The sequence below is a fragment of the Pygoscelis adeliae genome, unplaced genomic scaffold (genome assembly GCF_000699105.1).
Source record: "Pygoscelis adeliae isolate BGI_AS28 unplaced genomic scaffold, ASM69910v1 Scaffold69, whole genome shotgun sequence".
In the NCBI taxonomy this organism is placed as follows: Eukaryota; Metazoa; Chordata; class Aves; order Sphenisciformes; family Spheniscidae; genus Pygoscelis; species Pygoscelis adeliae.
This window is the reverse complement of record NW_008825619.1, coordinates 2495479-2517518: the sequence shown is the minus strand read 5'-3', so window position 1 is coordinate 2517518 and position 22040 is coordinate 2495479. Positions and strand designations below refer to the sequence as shown.

Below are 22040 nucleotides of genomic sequence, written 5' to 3'. Positions count from 1 at the left end.
TAGCTCCTTATACTTTTATGTGTAAAAAAGACAAAATTGCTAGGACTTCAGGCCGTGTTTGATTTCTCTCCTAAAAATTACTGTAATCCATATCCTAACTTAAAACTTCTAGCCAATCATTTTCATGGGCCATGAAGGGTGGGAGTTTTTTGGTTTGGGGGGGGGGTTTCCCATGATACATGAGTGGCAAAATGAATTCTGATTATTTTTTCCCTCCAATCTCTGAAGCACAGTTGAAGGAGGGTAGATAGACCAGTGCTGTGAATGAGGTAGTAAGGACAATGTTTCTTCTCTTTGGCTTGATCTCCTATTTTTAACTAACTATAATTCAATGTAATAATTCTAGCATGCCTCAAAGTATCTTTGAAGAGGGCACTTATGTCACAAACTTAAAGCAACATTTATTATTATTTATCGCGGCACTACGAGATCCAGGCTCTGTTACACAAGACAGTTTCAAAGATGAGTTAAACAAAGACAGCCTCATCCTTGAGCATGAAATCCTACATCTTTTTACTGGTCTAAGAGTGTGTTCCTGTAGATTATGGTTTCGTTTAAGGGCTTTAACCCATTATTTAAGGAAGCAATGTAAATAAATGGATTATAAAACAGCTTGCAGTCTAAAGTAATTCAGTTACTCATTGTACTTCCTCGAAACTACTGAAAGTGCTTTTGGCATTACATGACAAGATATAAATTTTATATATGCCTTCACTCCCCACTGCAGTTAAGAGTGATGACAGCACTCAAAGGATATTGTGAAACACAAACATCTGCATACTGGTAGTTGTTTTTTGGCTTTTGGAGCTTACATTTAATTTTCAATTCATAGTTCTGCAAACTCAGTCTTCATCTCTCTGATCTGGTTTTATCTTCATCTCTTTTAGCTGGTTTCTTTGTCAAAATACTCTTTAAAGATCTGTGACAATAGTAACGGTAACAGGAAACACCAGGAAATGTTTTCCTATTGTATCCACTACCGTGGCTCCTTCTTCTACGCATTTTTATGCTATTCTCCACAAGGTAAGTAACCATACACACATTCCTCATCTGTTGCAATGGAAAAGAAAATGGATTATATAAATGATTTTCAGTTGTAAACCAGGTTTGTTTTAGCATCCAGCAGTGGTTTGCAGTACTCTGTTCTGCTTCATACTACAGTGCATTGCACACTGACAGACATTTACCTCAGTCTAGTGATTAATTAAAACATACAAATTCAAGCAAAGTTCACATGGTTGCTTAACTTTCTCTTACACTTCCAAAGATGTCTCTAACTGGCTGGCATTCATGCTGAACATGCCCAAGCTTAAACTCTGTTTCTTTACTAATACTGAGTCGGTATTCCTAACCAAGGTCTTGGCACTTAGGCTGTGTAGACATAAAAAGGAACCTGAAATTCAGTTAGGATTAGAGATTAGGAAATCTCCCAAGCAAACTGCATTCAAATTGAAGTCAGACCAGGCAGATGGACTTGGTAAACAATTTTGCTATCATCTTTTCCTCCTCACCTTCACTTCGAAATGTTTTCCTGTCTTGCTGAATCTCACAGGTCTGTCTAGTTTTACCTTCAGAACTTTGGATCACTACTTTCTTCCTGTCTGTCTAACATAAAAAGACCAAAAACTTAAATGTAAAAAAGGTTGTCTGCTTCCACAACCACCTTCCCAAGAACAGACCAAAGTTTGTCAGAGGAGGAATAATATGCCCCTGTACAGACATATTACACAGCCATGCGGAACCTTGGACGACCAAGAACACAGGTAGTTTAAGCCTTCCTAAAGATGTTCCTCTCCCTGCATGAGACATAATGCGTTCTTATACACCTTTCCAAATAGGTAGCAACCAAAATACAAAATCTAAAAATGAATAGTGGTAAGGATATATCTGAAGTCAATTTAGTCCACAAAGTGAACAAATTGCTTGAAATTGGTTAGGAAAGACCAAGTATAAATGTCATGGGAACTTTTCTTGTGTGTCTAGGCAGAGACTGCATTGATGGGCTCAGCCAAGCACTGAGGTTCACATGTCAATGAGGTACAAACTTGTTGCTGACTCTTTCATGCCATGGCAATAACACAGAATTATCAAGCTTGACAACATGAAGAAATGTTTAGTGGGGAATACTCAGGCTGTTGTGCATGTAGACACTGTTCTTCTTAGTTGTAATCATTTGCCAACATCTTAAGTTTGAGGAGTATCCACTAATAGAATAATCCTTTGCAGCATTCAAATAATTTATACTTAATTTTCTCACTTGATTACAAGATAACAATTTATAAACTTTTTCAAGTTTAAGCTATGTTAAAGAGACATGGCAATATGTTGACTTTTGCATATTTTCTATCTTCAAATATGAATACTTCTCATGGTTACTTACAATTGGATTAAATGCTTTGAAAGATACATACTTAAAAATATTCTGTGAAATACGAGTAGTATATTTACTTTTCTTTAGTTCAACCTGCTAGTTGCTAAACATTCAAATATACTTCTCAGAACCTAGTTCTATTTTTTAATTTTTTTTCCAAAAATCAGTATGTCATAACTATTTAAAAGCACTGGCAGAAATTAAAGCATTTCCTAACTGGAGACCTGAAATATTTTGGCATACGAAAGGGGGGAAAAAAGAGGCCTTTGATAATGCTTAGGAGCTACAGGCATTGTATAATCTGTTTAGTATAAAGTTCCAAAATCCAGTTAAAGCATCTCAGCACCTTTTCTTGATTATTACAGTCTCATTGTGAACACCAGCAGAGTTTTCTAAGACAGCCTTTTGTTGCCACTACATAGTCCTGGTGTTTTGAGCTACTTGGCATTCTTGAGATCACCAGAACTTCTAAATGACCTAGCAGCTCTGCTAGGGCAGAGCTGAATGAACTGAAGCGGATGAACAAACAACCTGTATTCTTGTACAATATTTTGCAATTCCCAGTTACTTTTCTATCCACTGACTGATTATGTTTCCATTGACTGTGAAACTAAACTGAGATATTTGTGTTCAGTACTTACTCTTGTGCTAAGATAAGCCTAATAATGCACTTTGCAAGATTTTTAGAAGGATAAACCTGCAAACTGTCAAAGTATGATATTCAACAGAATAATTTTAGTTGTAAAAAAACCTGTAAATGTTGCTAATTTTGATAAACCCAAATGTCATAATCCAAATATTTCAAGTACCATAATCCATTTTTCATAATGTTTCTACAACTAAAAATAAACTAAATATTACAAACCTTTTTTCCATACTAAAAAGATAAAAATAGAGAATGAAAATCAAAATAATGTATGTAGTCTCAAAGTTTTCCTTCAAAGTTTAAAAGTGATCATTGTAAATAGGACTCCAAAGAGAATTCTATGTGCTTTCTATATTTGTTTAAAAAAAAAAGTCAGCTATTCAAACTCTCAATTTCAGTATGACACAACAGCTACATTTTCTTCTCTCCCTCATTCGCTTGATCCTAGCTTTGGTCTTCTTATGCTGACCAGCTCTGTTAGGATGAATTCTTCCAGATGATACTTAGGTTTTTTAGCAAATTCCAAGCTTTTATGGCAAAACTTCCCTCTCGCAGCACAATTCAAACCATCTTCATTTCTGTGAAATGTGTTTCTCCTCATACTTACGCATAAGCTCATGACTTCATGTCATACATATAAATAGTCCTTACTGGTGGAACTGATTTTCTCTGGAAGAAAAAGTTTTGTTTCTCTTTCTTCTAAGTTGCTTTTTGAAAACTGACCTGAACACTCATGGGCCGCAGTTGTTTCTGAATTATAAAGATATATCCTCTTAGAGCCTCTGACTACAGCTGAAAATTGGCTTTAGTAGCAATTCTATTGTTTTCAGAATTCAAAAATCATTGTCAACTATAAATACTACAAGCAATTTACCACTGTCAGTATCATCCTCTATAGGTGCAACTCATAACTTTAAACTTTTATATAATACTTCTGAATCAAAATTAAGTTTGGGGATTAGGCTTTGAGAAATCAGACAATAAAAACATGATATCGTATAGTGCATCTGATGCAGATAAAAAATGGAAGGGGCTTTCATGCAAAAAGCATTGCTTTAGCTTCTAAGTTAGGTATGCTGCATAAAACAGAGAGGGAAGTGCTACAACAAATTCCATTTTTATATAAATGCCTTAGTATCTACAGTCTACATACTGTAGGCAGGAATTGCATTTTCCCTTAATACAACATAACCATGACTAGGACAAAAAAGTAACAGCTGATTAAAAGCAAACAGCAATGTAGTTGCAACAAATCCCTATTTGCTAGGCTGAACGTTGGGATAATTTGAGAGATGAAGAAGAGAAGTAAAGAAAGGGCATGAAAGTGCCTCCATGACCAGCTGTAGGAAAAAGAGTGGACCTAGACCCTAGTTGGACTAAAGATTTGCAGTTCTAAGACATCGTGGCCGTGAGGAACTAATGAGTCCTAATTTTAATGTTTTCCACAGTGTTCTAGAATTGGAGAAAAATGTATTCAAAAGAAACTCCACAGAGTGTTGAGACACCATTTTTAGAGAATAAGTAATTCTTCACTCAGGTTTCTTTACTCACAATGTCTTGTCTAGCATTTCTACCTCATACTTTTGTAGTGCTAGCCTCAAAATCTTCATGGGGCCATTTATACTTTGCTATTCCCTCTCTCTACTTAACTTTGTGTATATGTATCATGGTAGTGTTTTAGCAGCTCCACCAAATGATTAATTAACAGTGCTGGCTTTTGGAAGATATAAAGTATTTAGAGTTTGGAATCGGGGGGGGGGGGGGGGGACGGGACACTTTGTCTGTTCAGAAAAAAAAAAAGAAAAAGGTGTTAATCAACTCAAACCTTCCAAAATGACAATTCTATAAGGAAGGGCTGGAGTAGAGAATTACATTTGGTTTGGAATCAGCAGCAGCACAGTAGATCAAGACATTGTTGAGCCCAAACTATAAAGCTTTGCTGGCTGAGTAGTTTTGCTATCAAGGATATGAACTGATGCTAAGGTAACTATAATGCTTTTAGGACTGAGATTCAATCTCCATTTGTCACTGAACAGGACCATATGGATGGATCAGAGCTACGGACTGAAAACCTGCCTGTTCATCATCCTATGACATTGAAGAGAGCCCAGATAATATAATTAAGTTAATCCTGAAGACTCTACTGAGTCTTGAAGGCTCTACTCTTCTCACTGAGCAAGTGAGATGATTGAGAAGCTTGCTTCTGTGATATAATATCATTTAAAAATTAATGCACAACAGACAGGTAACAGGTTGTAAATGAAAAATTAGCACACACTTGGTAATGACAATATTATCTTATGGATGACTCACATTTCCTAATACTAAAAGGGTCAGCCTTTCTTTATTGCACTAGTGCTAATTCTAAGTGCTGAAGTATCATGATCTTTATGGGATTTTTATGGTCCCGTTGACTTTTAATGTTGTGACTGCACCATGATTTCTAAGTTACCCCTCCTCCTATGAATGGTAAAAATCTGTTTTGCTTTAAAATGCCAATGTTGAAGAGGAGTGAGTGAGTGAGTGAGCGAGTCTCACAAATGTTTGCATTAGTCCCCCACATCTAGGCGACCACAGAGTCAACAAAAAGTAAATGCATTATATTTATTATTATGCTGAATATGACTGAACTGCAGATGAAGAATTATTTTCAATAAATTTTTGGGTAAAACTTTGAATAAATTTGAAAAGTGTCACAATCTGTAGGAACTTGTTCTATACTACTTCATGGACTTTGCATTTCTACTAAGAAGTCATTGAAAGAACTATGACAAAAAACTACTGGTGAAATGCAGTCTCTTTCAGTTTCAAAAAGCTTTTACACAAATCCATTTACAAAATTTCCCTACTAAGAACAACAAAACAAGAAACACATTTAAAAAGCTGGATTTTTTTCTTCCTTTTATTTTTAGGAAACTCTGGATGTCTTAACAAAAGATACTTGAAAAATGTAATGCATTATATGTCCTGTAATAGTTTGAGATCACATAAAAAGCTCTGAAATCAACAGAAAGGTTGATTGTTTGTACTGGGATGTGAGCTTTTCTCAGGCTGAGGACATTTACACTGATTATTGAATATTTCTGATTGTGTTGTCTTTCCAAAGTACTGAACAGGACTTGCATTCAGAAGCAACTACACAGTACAGAGTGCACATCATCCACAGATGCACACTGGCCTCCAGCCTAATACTGTCTGAGTGCACCCACCCTCCAAGCACCCACTGTTTTCTTCTATAATTATTTCTTCTGCCTGTCATGGCAAGATCTTTTATGGCATACTGAGAAGTCATCTTGCTCTTGACAGTCAGGTTTCCAGGGAATTTCTCTAATAAACAAATACTTTGTCTTATTTTCTAGGAGTAATAGGATGTCAGAGGCTGTGGCACTCAGAATACTCTGTGTGGGTTGTGCATGCATTAACTACTTCCCTTGAAGAACATTGCCTGAGACAACATATGCCATTTGAATCTGATTTTAAAAATAGGGTGAATCAGCACTATGTCCTGAATGTAACATGCAGAATGCTGCAGGCTCATACCAACACTAAACTAAAGATATTTTTGGAAGTGTAATGCTCCAGAAATTGTTAAAGACCCACTTTTTATGTTACTTGGTAAGCTGAAATTCATTTTTGAAAGTTGCAGTGCATTTTTATCTACTCTTTTATGTAGTTGTTGTTATTTATATTTGTTTTGACTACTGTTAACTTTATAAATAGATAAAAAAATATCAGACAGTTGTTCTAATTCAGATAATTTTTTTCTATTTAAGTGTTAGCTGTGGAGTATACAGAAAAAAAATCCATAAGATTTTTCTTTTGTACTGTCACAAGTGTATGACACAATATCTGACAGGAAGCCATTCAAGCTGAAGTTTAAATAATACTGAATTAGCTACTTTAAATGCCTTTGCCTTTATATGATCACTGAAACCTGTCAACCTTTCTCTGTTCACTAAGAACATTACTAATAACTTGGATTCAATAGACGAGTATGTTATGGTTGCTATTTTTATATGAAGAAAAAGCACTATGATATGATCACTGAAAGTCTGTGTGTATAATGTCAATGTCAAAGGACATTTGCCACGGTCTTTCACTGGGGGAATGACTGTCTGAGACAAAAGTGTTCCTACATCAATTTTACTATGACTAAAGTCTATTCTTTCCAGCTAGAAAGCAAAAATTTTTGTGACAATAGGAAAATCTTACTCCTTCAAATTTTTATCCTTTCTTTCTTATCCTCTCTCATCTGTTCTTTTCTGAGAAAAGATATGAGGTTGGTACGATAAGATTTGATTAAAAAAAGATATTTCTTTTTAAGAAAACAAAATGTTTCCTTGACAGCAGTTATAGTCACATGGTAGTATTATCTCTCCTTTTGAAGATGCTGTACAAAAGAAGAAGGTTCTGGATCAAACTTCTATTAAATTTACCTTCTTTTGTATTGTTAAGCAATGAAAGGAAGTAACTATAACTGCTGGCATTCTCAGGGTCAATGTGAATTCTTACTAATCTGTAACAGCATCCTCTAAGTCCTTTGTTCACCACAGAGAAAGCAAGTAAACCATAAATGGAAAAAGTTCCTCAGGGAAGCAAGCAAAAGAATAGGGAAAAGGTATGCAAGTGTATGGGTTCTGCCAGTGAGTCTACTGGGTATGACAAGCACATCCCGCAGTTTATATAGGAAGCTACCATAGCATTCATTCACTGTATGGCAAAGAACTCAATGAAAAAATTATTTTCCTATTACTAAGAAAGTAATGAGAAGGAGGGTGGGAAACCCACTTACGAGGCTTCAGAGAATGTGTGAATTGAAATTTCTTGTTTATATTAGAGAAAGTAGAATAAATATTTAGAGGTATCTCTAACATACCAAATATTTAGCAATATCTCTAATACTTTCTATTTTAGAGAAAACAGAACTGTTAATTTAATTCATGGATGTCTGAATGATTATGTTTCTTAAATGCTCTAAGAGGACTGAATAAGAAAGGGTTGGAACTTTCAAATAGAAGCATATTGTCACCACTTACACTCCAAAATATCTCTCACATACAAATTAATGCATTTCCATTTGCTACTGACAACCCCTAGCCTCACCTACCCTCACACTGAGAACTTGACTGTAGAAAAAAAATAATTTTAAACTGGTTCTGTAGAGCTTCATAGAGGTTTCCCATTTTTGCTACCTGCCTAGACTCTGTCTCCTGCCCTCTCTCTTTCTCAGGACAATATTGTGTTCACAAGTTAATGTTCTTCAAGTATATGAATTCAGTTTACAGTTTTTAACTATTAAGACTCAATGTGATATTACCAAAAATGAAGCTAAGAATGGCATTGTAAATAATGCAAGCCCTCTTAATTAATAAGGCAACCCTTATTACCCCTTAAGGTATGCATATCATAGTCCTTTCGAGAAGTAAGGAAAAGTACAAGGTATTCCTCTTCTTATTTTCATTTCTTCAGAAATAGGTGTTATTTTAATTCCATTTCACAAGAAAGGTTATACCTGTCCAAACCAGAAGTAGTAGCAAAATACTGTCAGGATTATTATTTCTTTATAGTACAGACTGTATCGCATTACATTTTTCAATGTTTATTACACAGGATTACAATATATTTCCTCCTTATCAAATGAAAATTTTGTGCACAACCAGAGGAGCCTGAAAGATGCAGTAGTTCCATTCAACTGTAGATTTGCTCTATATCTGATGAATTCTCTCCTTATAATTAAGTTGTCATAGCAATGGATTTTTAATAGTACTGATTCATATGCCAGTAATGTTCTGGAGACAGAGCTCTTGATAGTTTTTTAGTATTCAGTTATGCTAAATCATAACTTTAGCAAATACACAAGTGCTGGTCTACTTGCACTAGCAGAAGAACATGTGATCAGAGTTAAATTAGGCCAAAGCATAATCGGACATACACAACTAACAAAAAACTACATAAAACTTTGGGTGGCTCAGCTCAAGACAGTAAAGGCAAATCCTACACCTGCCTTGTTTTAAATGTAAATGTTTCATGATTAAAAAAACCTAAATTATTACAACTTACTAGGCAGTAAGAAAAATTTTGGTTTTTTTTTTTTTTTTCCCCCAAAGGTATTGCTTCCGTATATTGGTACGTATATGGTACACCAGGCAGCTGTGGAGAATAAGCATTGAAAATGAGAAATTGCAGTACTTTGCTGACTCTGTTTTAGCATGTCTTCCTCTCTATATTTTTAGCAGATCAATTAAATTACACATATTTATAAGGTTTCAAAATAACAGGAAATCATCCTCCAAGGACTAGGACTGTATGTCTTGGCTGTTTCCAAGGCACTGATACCAAGTGTCAGCATGCACGAGTCTGTGAGAGCGAGATATGAATCATGAGCAAAGAAAATTGCCTGATATTTCATTCCTTTTTTAATTCAGAATGTGAAGAATAATGTGCATTATTTTTTAATATCAGGCAAAATATAAGTGAATCAAAGAGACATGAAGAAGAAAATGGTGTTAGTTTTTTTTCTGTGGCTGGGAAAGAGAAGGAGGGCAGAGAAAAGAGATTATTTTCCTCATGTCTCTCTGGAAAGGGTAAGGCTTAAATTTTGAAGTGTTGGTTGAGAAGAGCATTACGTAGCACACATCCTCTAAATGCTCCTTCAAAGGGCTGATGAAGGGGAAAGTATATTGTGAATGCAGTAACTGACCTAACTAATATGTCTTAATGAAGATGTGTATTGATTTGGTTATGAGGAATGCTTAGCCTCTAAATATATAAATGTAAAATGGTAATTGTTCACCCTGAAGTTTCTGACCTTCCCTGGATAATGTGAGAAACACACCTGCTTAAGTCAGACTTCAGAAGCTTGCAAGCAAAGGAAAGGTGTGCAAGTACTATAAATTTCATATACGCTAAATCTACCTGTTTCATATATATAGCTTAAAAGTCAAAAATTAAACCAAAAAAACCTTTTTTTTTCAGACTGAAGCACAGTGGAAATCTAACAATGGCAAAGATAAAGTTACTAAGGGAACTGTGGAGTGATGGAGGCAAGAAGGTACCAAATGACTAAGCAGAATTTTTGCTTCCCTCTCACTTCCTGGTATATGCATTTTTCCTTAGGATCAAAGTTAATTCTACACTTTGAGTATCTAGGTAAAAAAGTGGAATACACAAGTTGAAGCTGACATACAAACTAAGACTTCCCAGAAAATAAATATAGTAAGAAATATAGGAATATATGCACCTTTACCCTTTATTTAGAATGGATTGTACTTTAGTTAGTAAATAAATAAATAAATAACATTTTCCTTAGCAGTTGTAAGCTTTCTGTTCTATGAATTTCTGGCTGTTGCTGCTTTCTTCTTCAAAAAATGCATTTTTAAAATTAATAGAAGTTACACATTTAATGAAGAGATCAGCAGTCTATAATGTAGTCTCAGACTAGTTGCACAACTGGGTCCTTTTAATAAGGGCCCATCACCAGAGCAGTGCAGAAGATGTTGAACATAGCTGGGGTTATTAATTTCACACTCTCAAGGCTCAGGTCTAGTGAGAGGCAGAGCTGGGCAGCATTTGGCCCGTACGTACAGGCATAATCTGCAGGTAGCATGTTTTTACACAGTTCCAAAGTAGCTGTGGTCAAACTAAGCTAGTTAACTATCTGAGGAACACAGATCAAGAACAACACAAGTCTTTCCTGGTCTAAAAGACCATTTACAGTACACAGAAAGAAACACCTGTTCCTGATGACATTTTTTTCAAGAATTTCCTGTTTTTTCTTAGACAAAGAATATCACCTCTTCAAGACTATCCTTAAGAATATTAAGTATCTGATTCTGGCAGTCCTCTGTGAATTGAGTGCTATTTGCCTGACTACAGTCATTGGCAAGGTGCAACTAAAAGATGAGAGATGCTTCAGCCATTTCTGGATACTGGAAAATGTTTGTGCTCATGGAGGTGTGTGGTACTTATTTAGGCCATGAAGCATGTTAGACATGGAATACATGTAGAGATAGGAATGGTGATCAGTTTATACCCAAACCCTGAAGACTTACAGCCTTGTAACTGATAGTAGTAGCATGCTGAGGTTAAGTGAAAGTTGCACAATTTTCTAGCTTTCCAGTCTGTCTGTAATGAACATGGCCTCATTCACTTTCTTGGATGTATTCCTAAGTATAGGGAATGAACTGTTGCTATAGGATACTTCTAATCTAGTTCTTTGCTGCTAGGCAAAAGCTCTGCAATATTTGGAATTAAATGTTTGAAATAATTGCTTCTCCAGAAAAACAAAACAAAACAAAACATTGCATTATATTTCTGCTTTACTTGTGTTCATTTTCATATACTAAAATATCACTTAATAGTAGCAGAAATAGTAACTGTGGATGGACTCTGAGATTGGCTGTAAAGATCGAGTTGTGGTGGGAGGCTAGAAGACAATAATACTCTAACTAGTAATACACTTTGAATTTATCAGTTGCTTCATACAGAGCTGCTGAGATATCAGAAGAAAAAACAGCCATACTCATTTTTACACATGAGTACCCACAGCAATGTTGATAGTATCAGGTGCATACAGCTGTAATGCAAGTATATTTATACAACAATAACACATGGGAGAGAGATAAACAGGGGCAAACCTTTAGCTGACTGCAACAAATATCTTTACAAATATGATTGCATTATCTACATGGAAAAGGCATTTTTGAAGACCTGGGACTGGATGAGTAAGAAAGAAGCAGGCATTGAGCACTCCCAGGGGACCGGTACAAAAGAGAGTAGAGAGGAATATCTGGCTATTGCCTACTCTTACACTACAACGTAAGCTGACAAGGTAGTATTTCAAAAACGCTTCCATACAAAAATCAGCCAGTGTTATGAAAATGCTATTGACAGGTTCTGAATGGGCTTTCTGTTTTGATTGCCTTGGAGGAAAGATAAAGGGTGAATCACAGTCTACATTTTTGCCCCTCAAGTAAATACAATAGACTAGCCCCTCATCATTGCTCCCTTTCATTTCCCATTAAATTCACCTTCAGTGAATAACAAAGCTGACCCTTTCCTCAGGCAAGGGGTACTTCATCTTGCAAAGGTGTATGTTTGAGAAAAACAGCTTCTCTGCCTGCCTGGATTCTTCTCTCCTCATCATGACGCAGAATAATTTCATCCAACCTGAGATCCAAAATGGCACTTGATAGCTACATCTTCCAATTGCTCGGTTCTTCCTTACGATTATTTATCAAATGCAAGATATACAGGCAAAGTAGTGGTAAATGAATGTTATATGTAATACTTTCCTTTTTCCTAGTTTAAAGCCCAAGACAGGTAGAGAGTGAGCCTACAAGGGGACCAAGAAGACAAAGTTTCCAACTCGTTTTAAGTTTGCACATTAAGTATCAAGCAAGTCCTTTCCCAAGGTACTTAAACCAAAAAATGCTATGCCAAAGCCTGTCTTGGATCATCATTTTGAAGCTGTAACACAAGTCGTCACTTTGAGTGTCAACAGAGATGAGACAAATGTGTGTTTGACTTCATCCAGCACAGAGGTTTTTATAGAAAGGGAAATACGCTTTGGTTAATGTAGAAGTTGCTACCAGAAACAGCAAGTTGTTAGTTAAAAAGGAGCTGATAATGGGAAATGCTTTTTTCCTTGGCCTACAAAGTGGAATTATATCGCTGATAAAAAGCATGAAAAGGGACCGTTTAATACCGTATTCATTTATTGGATAATTATGACTTTGACTCAGTGATTCTTCTATACTTTGCTAGTTAACAAAAATGGCCAGGCTGACATCATACTTGTGCTGTTATTCAGCAAGCCATACTATTACCTCTACATTTTTGGGGAGATGTAACAGCTAACCTTGAATACTTCATTCTGTAGCATAGACTATCTCTCAGGCAAGTTTAAAAAAAATAGTTTCAGATACCATAGATCTCAGTATTGTATTGATATGTAACATTAGTGCATAGCAACAAACTAATGTCAAACAGTAAAATGGTGAATAGGTGCATTCTAGCAAAAAGAAAAGTGAAAAAGAAGGGAAAAGGCTAGATATTTTAAACAATTTATTTGTTACTATAGCCCAAGGCTTTTTCCTGATTCTTTTCAAGCTGCAATAAAAATTATATGAAATATTTAAAATGTGAACAGGCGAGTTTACTTACTGTTTCCTGGATGCCAGCGCACTGCATTTAAATATGCATTACAGTAATGGAAGAGAAATTCATGCTTGGATTGGGTAACTTTTCCTTGAAGTAAGGGCATCAGATCATGTCCATCAATAATTCTGAGTAAGAAAGCATTTCAAAATCAGAAGAATAACTCAAACCTCACGTTACTCAGAAGATATTATAACTCTGCTTTTCCGCTCCTTAAAAAAATAAATCTTCCTGTTATGATCTGAATTGCCACTTCCAGTTGGTCAATTTGGAGAAAAAACTTCAGGTGCTCTTCCCCTTTGATTTTTACATTGTTTAAGGAAACATTAATTTTACATTTTGCCATTAGGAACAGTTGCTTCCTCAACCCATTTTATCTTTTTTCTATTTTTTTTTTTTCTGAGAAAGTGACCAGACATATGTGAGTAAATTGCTACAACACAGTCCTCCAGGTATACAAACACATATACCTGCTCAAGCTCTTTGGGAGTAGGCTGCCTGAAGTAACCCTAAACCAAGAAATATACACTGTGCTATGTTAGCATCCCCAGAAGTAATGGTAAGAACCTGTTGTGGTTTAACCCGGCAGGCAGCTAAACACCACACAGCCATTTGCTCACTCCCTGCCAGTGGGATGGGGGAGACAATTGGAAAAAAGGTAAAACTCATGGGTATAGGATAAAGACAATTTAATAGGACAGAAAAGGAAGGAATAATAATAATAATAATAATAATGATAAAAGAATATACAAAATAAGTGATGCACAATGCAATTGCTCACCACCCGCCGACCGATGCCCAGCCAGTTCCTGAGCAGCGGTCACCACTCCTGGCCAACTCCCCCCAGTTTATATACTGAGCATGACGTCACATGGTATGGAATATCCCTTTGGCCAGTTTGGGTCAGCTGTCCTGGCTGTGCCCCCTCCCAGCCTCTCGCTGGCAGGGCATAAAAGACTGTAAAGTCCTTGACTAGTGTAAGCACTGCTTAACCACAACTAAAACATCGGTGCGTTATCAACATTATTCTCATACTAAATCCAAACCACAGCACTGTACCAGCTACTAGAAAGAAAATTAACTCTATCCCAGCCAAAACCAGGACAGAACTCTGTCCAGCAAATTATGCATACCAGAATTTAACACACAACTAGTCATTTCAAAATTGAAAATGAACTATGTTTAAATGTGTGTTTATCAACAACACACACATACACGCATATATAAAATCTCTAAATGCTGCTGGACAATTTTGATCATGCTTTGAAGGAGTCAGTCAATTTACATCAAAATGGAGTTATAAAATAAGCAAGGCATCTAAATGTTTCCATAAATTAAGCCTTTGAATTGCTGGAATCAGCTGGTGGGGGAGAAATCACAATCTGCATTTTTGACCTGGTGTGAATTACAAATTTTACAAGAAGTTTTATAGGAAATTACTTTTTGCTGATATATAGACTAACAAGTAATTATTTTTTAAGCATTTTGAGCAACATCTCACAAAAACTCTTTTGAAATTTTAAAACCCTTTAAATGTCTATGTTAATTTTCATTACCATGTAAAACCCTTTTCACATTAGTGTAACTATTACAAGACAGGTACTATCTTCACTTTTTTAAGCCACGAGCTACATATGACTAAGAAATTCTTGGCAGCAATTGGGTGCAACAGTACCATTCTGAGTAGGATTCTTCTCAAAGGATGGGCAGGAAAACATACCAGAATTCCTAAAGCAATGTTGTCCGATAACTCTGCTTTCTGGGTGCATCCCTGTCTGGGGGGGTCTGTTGAATTAGGGTCTTTCCCACTCTCAAATTGTTATGTTTTCTTGCCTGAGTACGGCACTCTTTGTCTCGCCCCTTCAGGTTTGCCCACTATCAAGCTGAGAGCAGGACAGATGCATGTCTATTGTACACTTTCTGTTCTACAGCCTGTTGATGGAGAAAAGGGTGCCTCCGGTAGTATGTCCGGTACTCTGGCATTCCCACGTCTGCTGGTTTCAGGAGGGATATATCAGCCTCTTCTTTCTGATGACATTTTTCTTCTGTAACTAGGAGCACCTCCTCCTTCCCTTTTTAACCTGCTCTCTCCTCGTGACTGAATCCTAATTGTAGTCATTTCTCTTATTTCTCAGGAAGAATTCAGTGGAGTGATAGGAATTCAGCTGCTGTACCTGAGATGCTTCAAGCTAGTCCATGGCATCCCATTCTGACCTATACCATGAAGCAGCAATTATGGCACCTAATCTACACAGAAGCATCAGAGTGGAACAACTTGCAAGTGGAAGTTACATGAGTATATTGGGATTTCTATCAAAGAGATCAAAATAAATCATCAGTGCTTAGTCTTCACTCAAGCAATATGAAAACAAAGTGCATACTATCGGCCCACATTAAGAACAATCTGAACTGCTTAGGTTCGGCAGGTACTGCTTGTACGGGATCTCTCAGGACCAGTCTGACTAATTTTTCATGTCTTACACATGTCCTGACCTGCCATTTCCTTCAAGCACTCAATGAGTCATTATTAGCAGAGTGTCTCTGCTCACCACCGGTTTTCCTCATGTGGATTCTGGATGCTTTGTGCTCAAAAGCTGTTTGTGTATGATAGATGTGGTCAAAGCATAAACATATCAGCAGGTTTCTCCACTTACTGGATTTGGATGGCAACAGAGTTTAGGTGGAGGCACCTTGCTGCTGAGATTGGGTATCTCCTGAACAAGACAAAGCACAGGGATGTAGGAGTGTCAATAAAGCATCTTACGAATTTTAGAAGTCCAGTAGGTTTTTTTTTATCAGGCTGCAAAACCATGTAAGGAATTATTCCCACTAACTTGGTAGAGAACAAAAAAATCCTGTGAGAAAAGCCTAGCTGGCATTTTGATGTGTTTTGTTATACTAAGCAGGCCAAGGTTGAGCTTGTAAAGTTTAAAATAATTTGCACTTGCAGTTTCTTTTTCTACCACGTTCACTCAAGCAGAACAGAGCCTTTTTTGATACATTTCTTTTTGCTTTTAGTAAATAATTCTAGGCCATGATTTGACACTATGTTGCTCTTGGTGGTATTCTCTTACCATCATGTTGCTTGGTGCTTGTTCTGCAAGTTAAGCTGTATTTACATACAATGTTTCTGTAAAATATATCAGTATGTTAATATGAAAAGAGACAACATACTACTGTAAGTAATGACAAAAAAGGTGCTTTTAAAATGTATTTTTTTCTTTTCATTCTCACCTCTATCTTAATAGACATCACCAGAATGTATAAAATGCTCATGAGACTTTCTCTAAAACAGAGATAACTACAGAGCATACCTGTCAGAGGGTAACTGTGCCTCGGCAAGTTTGACTATGGTAGGAAATATATCCATGTTACTTGTTGGCTCATCAATATAGGCACCAGCTTGTATGACTCCAGGCCAACGGAGAAGCCCTGGCACACGAATACCTCCTTCCCAGTTCGTTGATTTTCCACCTGAAAAATGAAAGTTTTGCTTGCCAAAAAATCTATTTCTTCTTAGAAAAATACCCCCCCAACATTCAATCTCCAAATATTAAACATTCTGTCTAGCTAGAATCTTTTCATTAAATGCGTTTATTTTATTTTTAGTTTGCTAGGTTTAGATTTTCCACCTACAATCAGTACCTTTCTTATAGTCAATCTACTAATATGTATTAGACAGAGCTTATAAAATGTATTCAGTTTACAAAAAAAAATTAAATAACAGCTGCAGGAGATAAAAAGGCACCTTGCTGGAATCTTCATATAGAATTTGGTCTAGATAGTGTGCCACATAGGTATGTGAAGATATAACCAAAAAACAGGAATAAAAAATAAATTGATGTATGCCTATATGTCTGAGGTATGAACCCAGAGAAGACATATGATATTTTATTAAAAATGGTGCTTAATGACTTTAGATAGAAGAAAGTCCTAATGTAACTATGTTACTGAATTCTCCAATTCAATGCATTAGGAAGAAATTCGCTACAGTGGTGGTAGATCTCAGGATGTTGTGAAGACCTTCTCAACTTCTAAACCAGCACAGCTACATCAAATACAGTATCAACTGATTGCATGCAGCATTACATTGCAGACATTTCCTTTGTTTCTACAATATTCATCACTGCTCAGTCCTCCCAACATCTTTGGAGAAGGGCAATGTGTTTATTCTAGGACAACATTTCTATCATTATTTAATATATGATTGACGAAACTCTATATGAAGAGCTATCACAAGTACTATTATTAATTCTGACACAGTCATGTGACTATGTACAGCACTTCAGGTTGATCTTTGAAATTAATATATCACTTGGAAAAAAATATTTCTGGTAAACGGATGGGTTTTGGATGTGGTTAAGCCTGGTCTGGGCCAGGAATTTACAACTAAATTGAGATTGTTTTATATAATAGAAATGTCTGAAAGAAGAGGAACATATGTGTTGAACCCCCGCCACTAACTGAATCCAACAGCAATTCATGGTTCAAACAAAAATACTATAAGCCTATTTTTCCTGTATCTCACTTTTTCAAGTAAAAAAAAAAAAACACAAAATAACAAAATATTACAACAAAGTACATAATAGTTCTGTCTTCTCAGCCTCTCAGACCTTCAAAGCACCACACAGATTTTAACATCTTTATTGCCAAGAGCAGGCCTTGCCATACATACTGTCTATCTTACTGACTCCTCAATGATCTTTTCTATTTCAGCATCGGGGGATTCAGAACCCACCTGTTTTTCTACAGGTTTTTCACTGCTCAATAAGGTTTTCTACAGATTTTTCACTGTTCATAAAGGTAACTGGCAACTTCAAGAGAGAAAACTATCTTTTGCATAGATCTTTACCCATTATACACATATACAGTCTTGTGGCTGAAAAAACTTTAGCTCATGATTCTTTGTTATACCAGATTTTTTCTTACTTTTTTCATGGGTTTTATCAGAATCCATAATATTGAATAGTCAAGGACACATGATAATCTAGTCTGACATCAGAAAACTTAGACTTTCTAATATCCAACATTACGTCAAGCAACAATCTTTGCTTAAGTTGTTCTTGGAAAGCAGTGCTGAGTTCAGATCTCCACAAGACTATCCATCTTTTAGAGCAGTCTTAAAAATTTACTCTTGTCACTGTGTCAAATGTGATTCCATTCTCACCGTAACGCACGTGGCTACCTAGTCTAAAACTCAGGAATGAGATGCATGGATTATTTTTGTTCACGTTCTTGTAAAAAATATGATTTTCAAAACAGAAATCTAAAGAAAATGTAGGTTTAAGTTTATAAAGGTGTTATCTGGTGAGGTTTAAAGCACCTGTCATCTATCAGAAGGAAGTGTTCACCCAACAGTATGCGGACGGCACGTTAATACGGTTAGTTCGAGACCAGTGTAGATGTCAATAGACTGTGTGCATCTTCTGTAGAAAAGGTGACTCTATCCATGTACAACAGTCATTAGGATTTTAAAAGTTTGGTGGGGATTATGTGTTACCTAGCAGGAAAGTGTCAAGATTAATATCCTGATTTATGGTTCACAGAAAATCCTGTTGAGTGGGAGTAGTTAAATCTGATTAAAAATCCAGGAAAAGTGTAAGGACATAAAATTACAGATATCCTCAAATTAAGATATTTTTCAGTGAACAATTATGCCAGGGAGCAAATTAAGATATTTTTCAGTGAACAATTATGCCAGGGAGATGATTTAGTTCATGAGCTGGATCCTAGTTCTGTGTAAACATCACAACAGCTTGTTGGCTGGACAGTATGGACAGACAGAAAACCCTAAGAGCTGGTCTATACCATAGGTAGCTTTAAGTGTAAGGTTCCTTTTATTGCTGTACACCTGTCTGAACCTAGTAACAATGCTAGCTAGATGATTGGATTGTTTAAATAAATTCTCATTTTACTGTTGCCTCCTGTGTATTCTGAAGAGACAGCAATTTCAAGGTAAGTGGTGAATCCCATTCCCACACGTGTTGCAATTCTTAAAACCTAGATATTGGATCACTTTCACAGCTCCTAGGTTCACAGTACAATTTTCTCGAATCACTACAGAACAGGACAGAAAACTTGCACATTACCCAAGCACAAAGGGAGCACTCGGCAAACTCTGCCTCCCTGCTGTGAGGTATAAAAAGCAAAATGGACTCCACAGCAGGGCTATCTCCTCACTTATGTCTATGAAGAAATGACTGCTGTTTTCCTTTCAAAAGACTAATTGGAGCACAATTTTTTGATATCTCTGGAGGTTAGGAATAGCAGGGAACCAGAGCAGGAATTACAGGTCATTGCAGAAGACTGTCTTCTATTATCTATGCCTACGTGGTGTTCATCTTTATTAGAACTGCGTTTAGTGACATCACTAGAGTTGCTTAATGCCATTATACAATTACAAATCCCTTGATATATATTGTCTTTAAAGCTCTAGCTGTTAAACATTGTTTAAGCTATCTGCATTCTTTTTTCCTTAAGAAATAAATCAAGGTTTCACTACTAATGCTTGAAACATGAAGCAAACATCCAAATGGCTAAAATATTTGAAGGAAAATAAAAAAATCCATAAAAGGTCATTATTTAAAAATAAAATCTCTTGCTATTTCAGGATCTGACTCATTAGTTTTGCATTTTGCTTGGAGCTGACAACACTGAAACAGAGAAAAAGAAGTAACCTAGTAGTCTGTATGTCTGGCAAACCCTAGGCAGCCTAGATATATGTTATTTTTGTTCTCTTAAATTCTTCTAAAAATGTTTTTAAAACAGCATAAAACACCCCAGGCTGTATTTTCATGCTTAGCTATCTATGCTTTCTGAGTAGTTGCACCCTTCAATGTTACATTGAACAATAGCCTACATTCACCTCTTCTGAAAAATCTGCAGGAGCAGGCAAAGTATAGACATAACTCTCTGCAGTCATCCACAACATGATGTCAAATTTCCATTTTAACCTCATTTCAAATCTTAGCTAAAAGAATATTATTTTTTTTTCTCCCTCTGATTTAAATTGACTGCTATTACCTAACTCTGGGAACAAAGCTTTTACAAAAGATGATATATAAAGGAGAACTCTGTGGTATATCATTATTAATATTTTGAATGATGAAAACCATTTAAAAAAACTTTCTTAGATCACTTGGATAATAAACATACTACCCTTTTCTTCCTCCTTATATTCTTCTAAAAACAAAGCTTCCAAACCCTATTTATTCTCTTGAATGATAGAAAAATACAAGGAAATTAATTACTCTACCCATCTGTAGTGGACTTTATGCTACAAATATTGACAATCAAAACTGGTTACTATTACTAAGGTATTGCTTACCTTATAAAACAAACAACAGTTTCTTTTCAATGGCAAGCCCATTCTTTATTTTACTGATTTTTAATCTGTTTCATGTACTGCTTTTGTTAATTTTCAACCTGAGCTGTTTTTGTACAGGTGAATCTAATAGATATTTCTCATTTGGAGATCTCATCTGATCCTTCTTCCAAACAAATGAAATTGTCTCTTAGGATATTTTCTGTTTCAGTCAAAATTATAAGATGGGTTGATTATTTAAAAATCTGAATCACTTCAGAGAGAATATAAAAATACAGTACATTTGGAAAAAAGGTCAATTCTTGCTCTCATTAAAGTCAAAAGTGAAACTCCAACTAATATCACTAAATATGCAATAGCATAGTTCCTGAGGCCAAAGTAACGGTCAGTTTGATTTCTCTGTGGCTTACAGATGGGAAAAGATTTACTAATACCGTCAAGAAACACCGCTGAATGAACTTATCACTGCAGTATATGAAACTGTATAAAAATAATAAATTTCAATAAGATATTAGATAATTGATTTCTCCAGTCCTTGTTTAGGTCTCACAGACTTGCAGTAGATATGATTTAAAAAATCAGCGTCTAAGTCCTTAAGAAACATTAATTTATTATTTTTCATGGATATTAACAAAGTAACTATGAATATATCTATTTCTAAGCCACAAAGCACTCAAAATGAATGCTGTTTAAATGGTTTGCCATTAACAGTGTTTGACTCCATTTCCACTAGCAGCATAACTCATGACCCACTCTAGCAGCATGACAGTAGCCAAGTGCTTGTATGCATTGTGCTAAATGCTTCATAAATACAAAGACTGTTCCCAATGTGCCGGTCCAAGGTACAGTCAAAATATATTTAGCTACGTGTCCAAAAGAAGCTGACAGTAAGAGTATTAAGAGATGCAAGGAGACTCCATAGAAAATCCCATATGTAACAGAGTGGGATAGAGGTCAACAAGTGATAATGAGGGAGGACTTCCACTGTCTGCATATGTACTGGTGAAATAGCATAATGAGAAAAAGTGTAGAGAAAAGTTTTTAATGCCTTCACTGTTTACTGTTACAAAGTATGCAACAGGAGAGACATATTTTATAACACACAGAAGCTAATTCAAGAAACTAGTCACTAAGCAAGTAAATAAAAATTACCACAAAATAATTAGATTCAATATCTCAGAGTAGCAAAAAAGAATATAATGGCATCCTTTAGACCAGTCATCTTAAGCTGCTTGTTTCTTCAATGGAGAGGATACTCTATTCATCTGTTTATTCTAGTCATCGTATTCTAAAGTAGAGATCTAAATATTTCAGAACATCTAACCTTATTTCTGTTCCTAAAGGAAAGCTAAGGTGACTAGCTCCAATGGACACACTTAAATTGCAGATGTCATACTAATGAGAAAGGTAGTGAAAAACTCCTAAGAAGAAGTCAGTGCAGATATCCTGGATATCACATACAAAAAGAATACCTCAAAGTTCCATACCTTTTAACAGAGAAATGTCACAGAACTTGAAGGGGGGGGGGGGGGGGGGGAGCA

At 35.9% G+C, this 22040-nt stretch overlaps 1 protein-coding gene across 1 annotated transcript in view; it reads right to left on the bottom strand.

The window, feature by feature from the left end:
• STS (steroid sulfatase (microsomal), isozyme S) overlaps positions 1 to 22040 on the bottom strand; it is a 119769-nt gene that overhangs the window by 14654 nt on the left and 83075 nt on the right. Inside the window, exons 8-9 of the mRNA XM_009333383.1 lie at positions 16490 to 16649; positions 13182 to 13303 (exon numbers count right to left, since the gene is read on the bottom strand). Of these exons, the coding sequence (XP_009331658.1) occupies positions 13182 to 13303; positions 16490 to 16649 (282 nt within the window). The remainder of the gene's footprint in view (positions 1 to 13181; positions 13304 to 16489; positions 16650 to 22040) is intronic.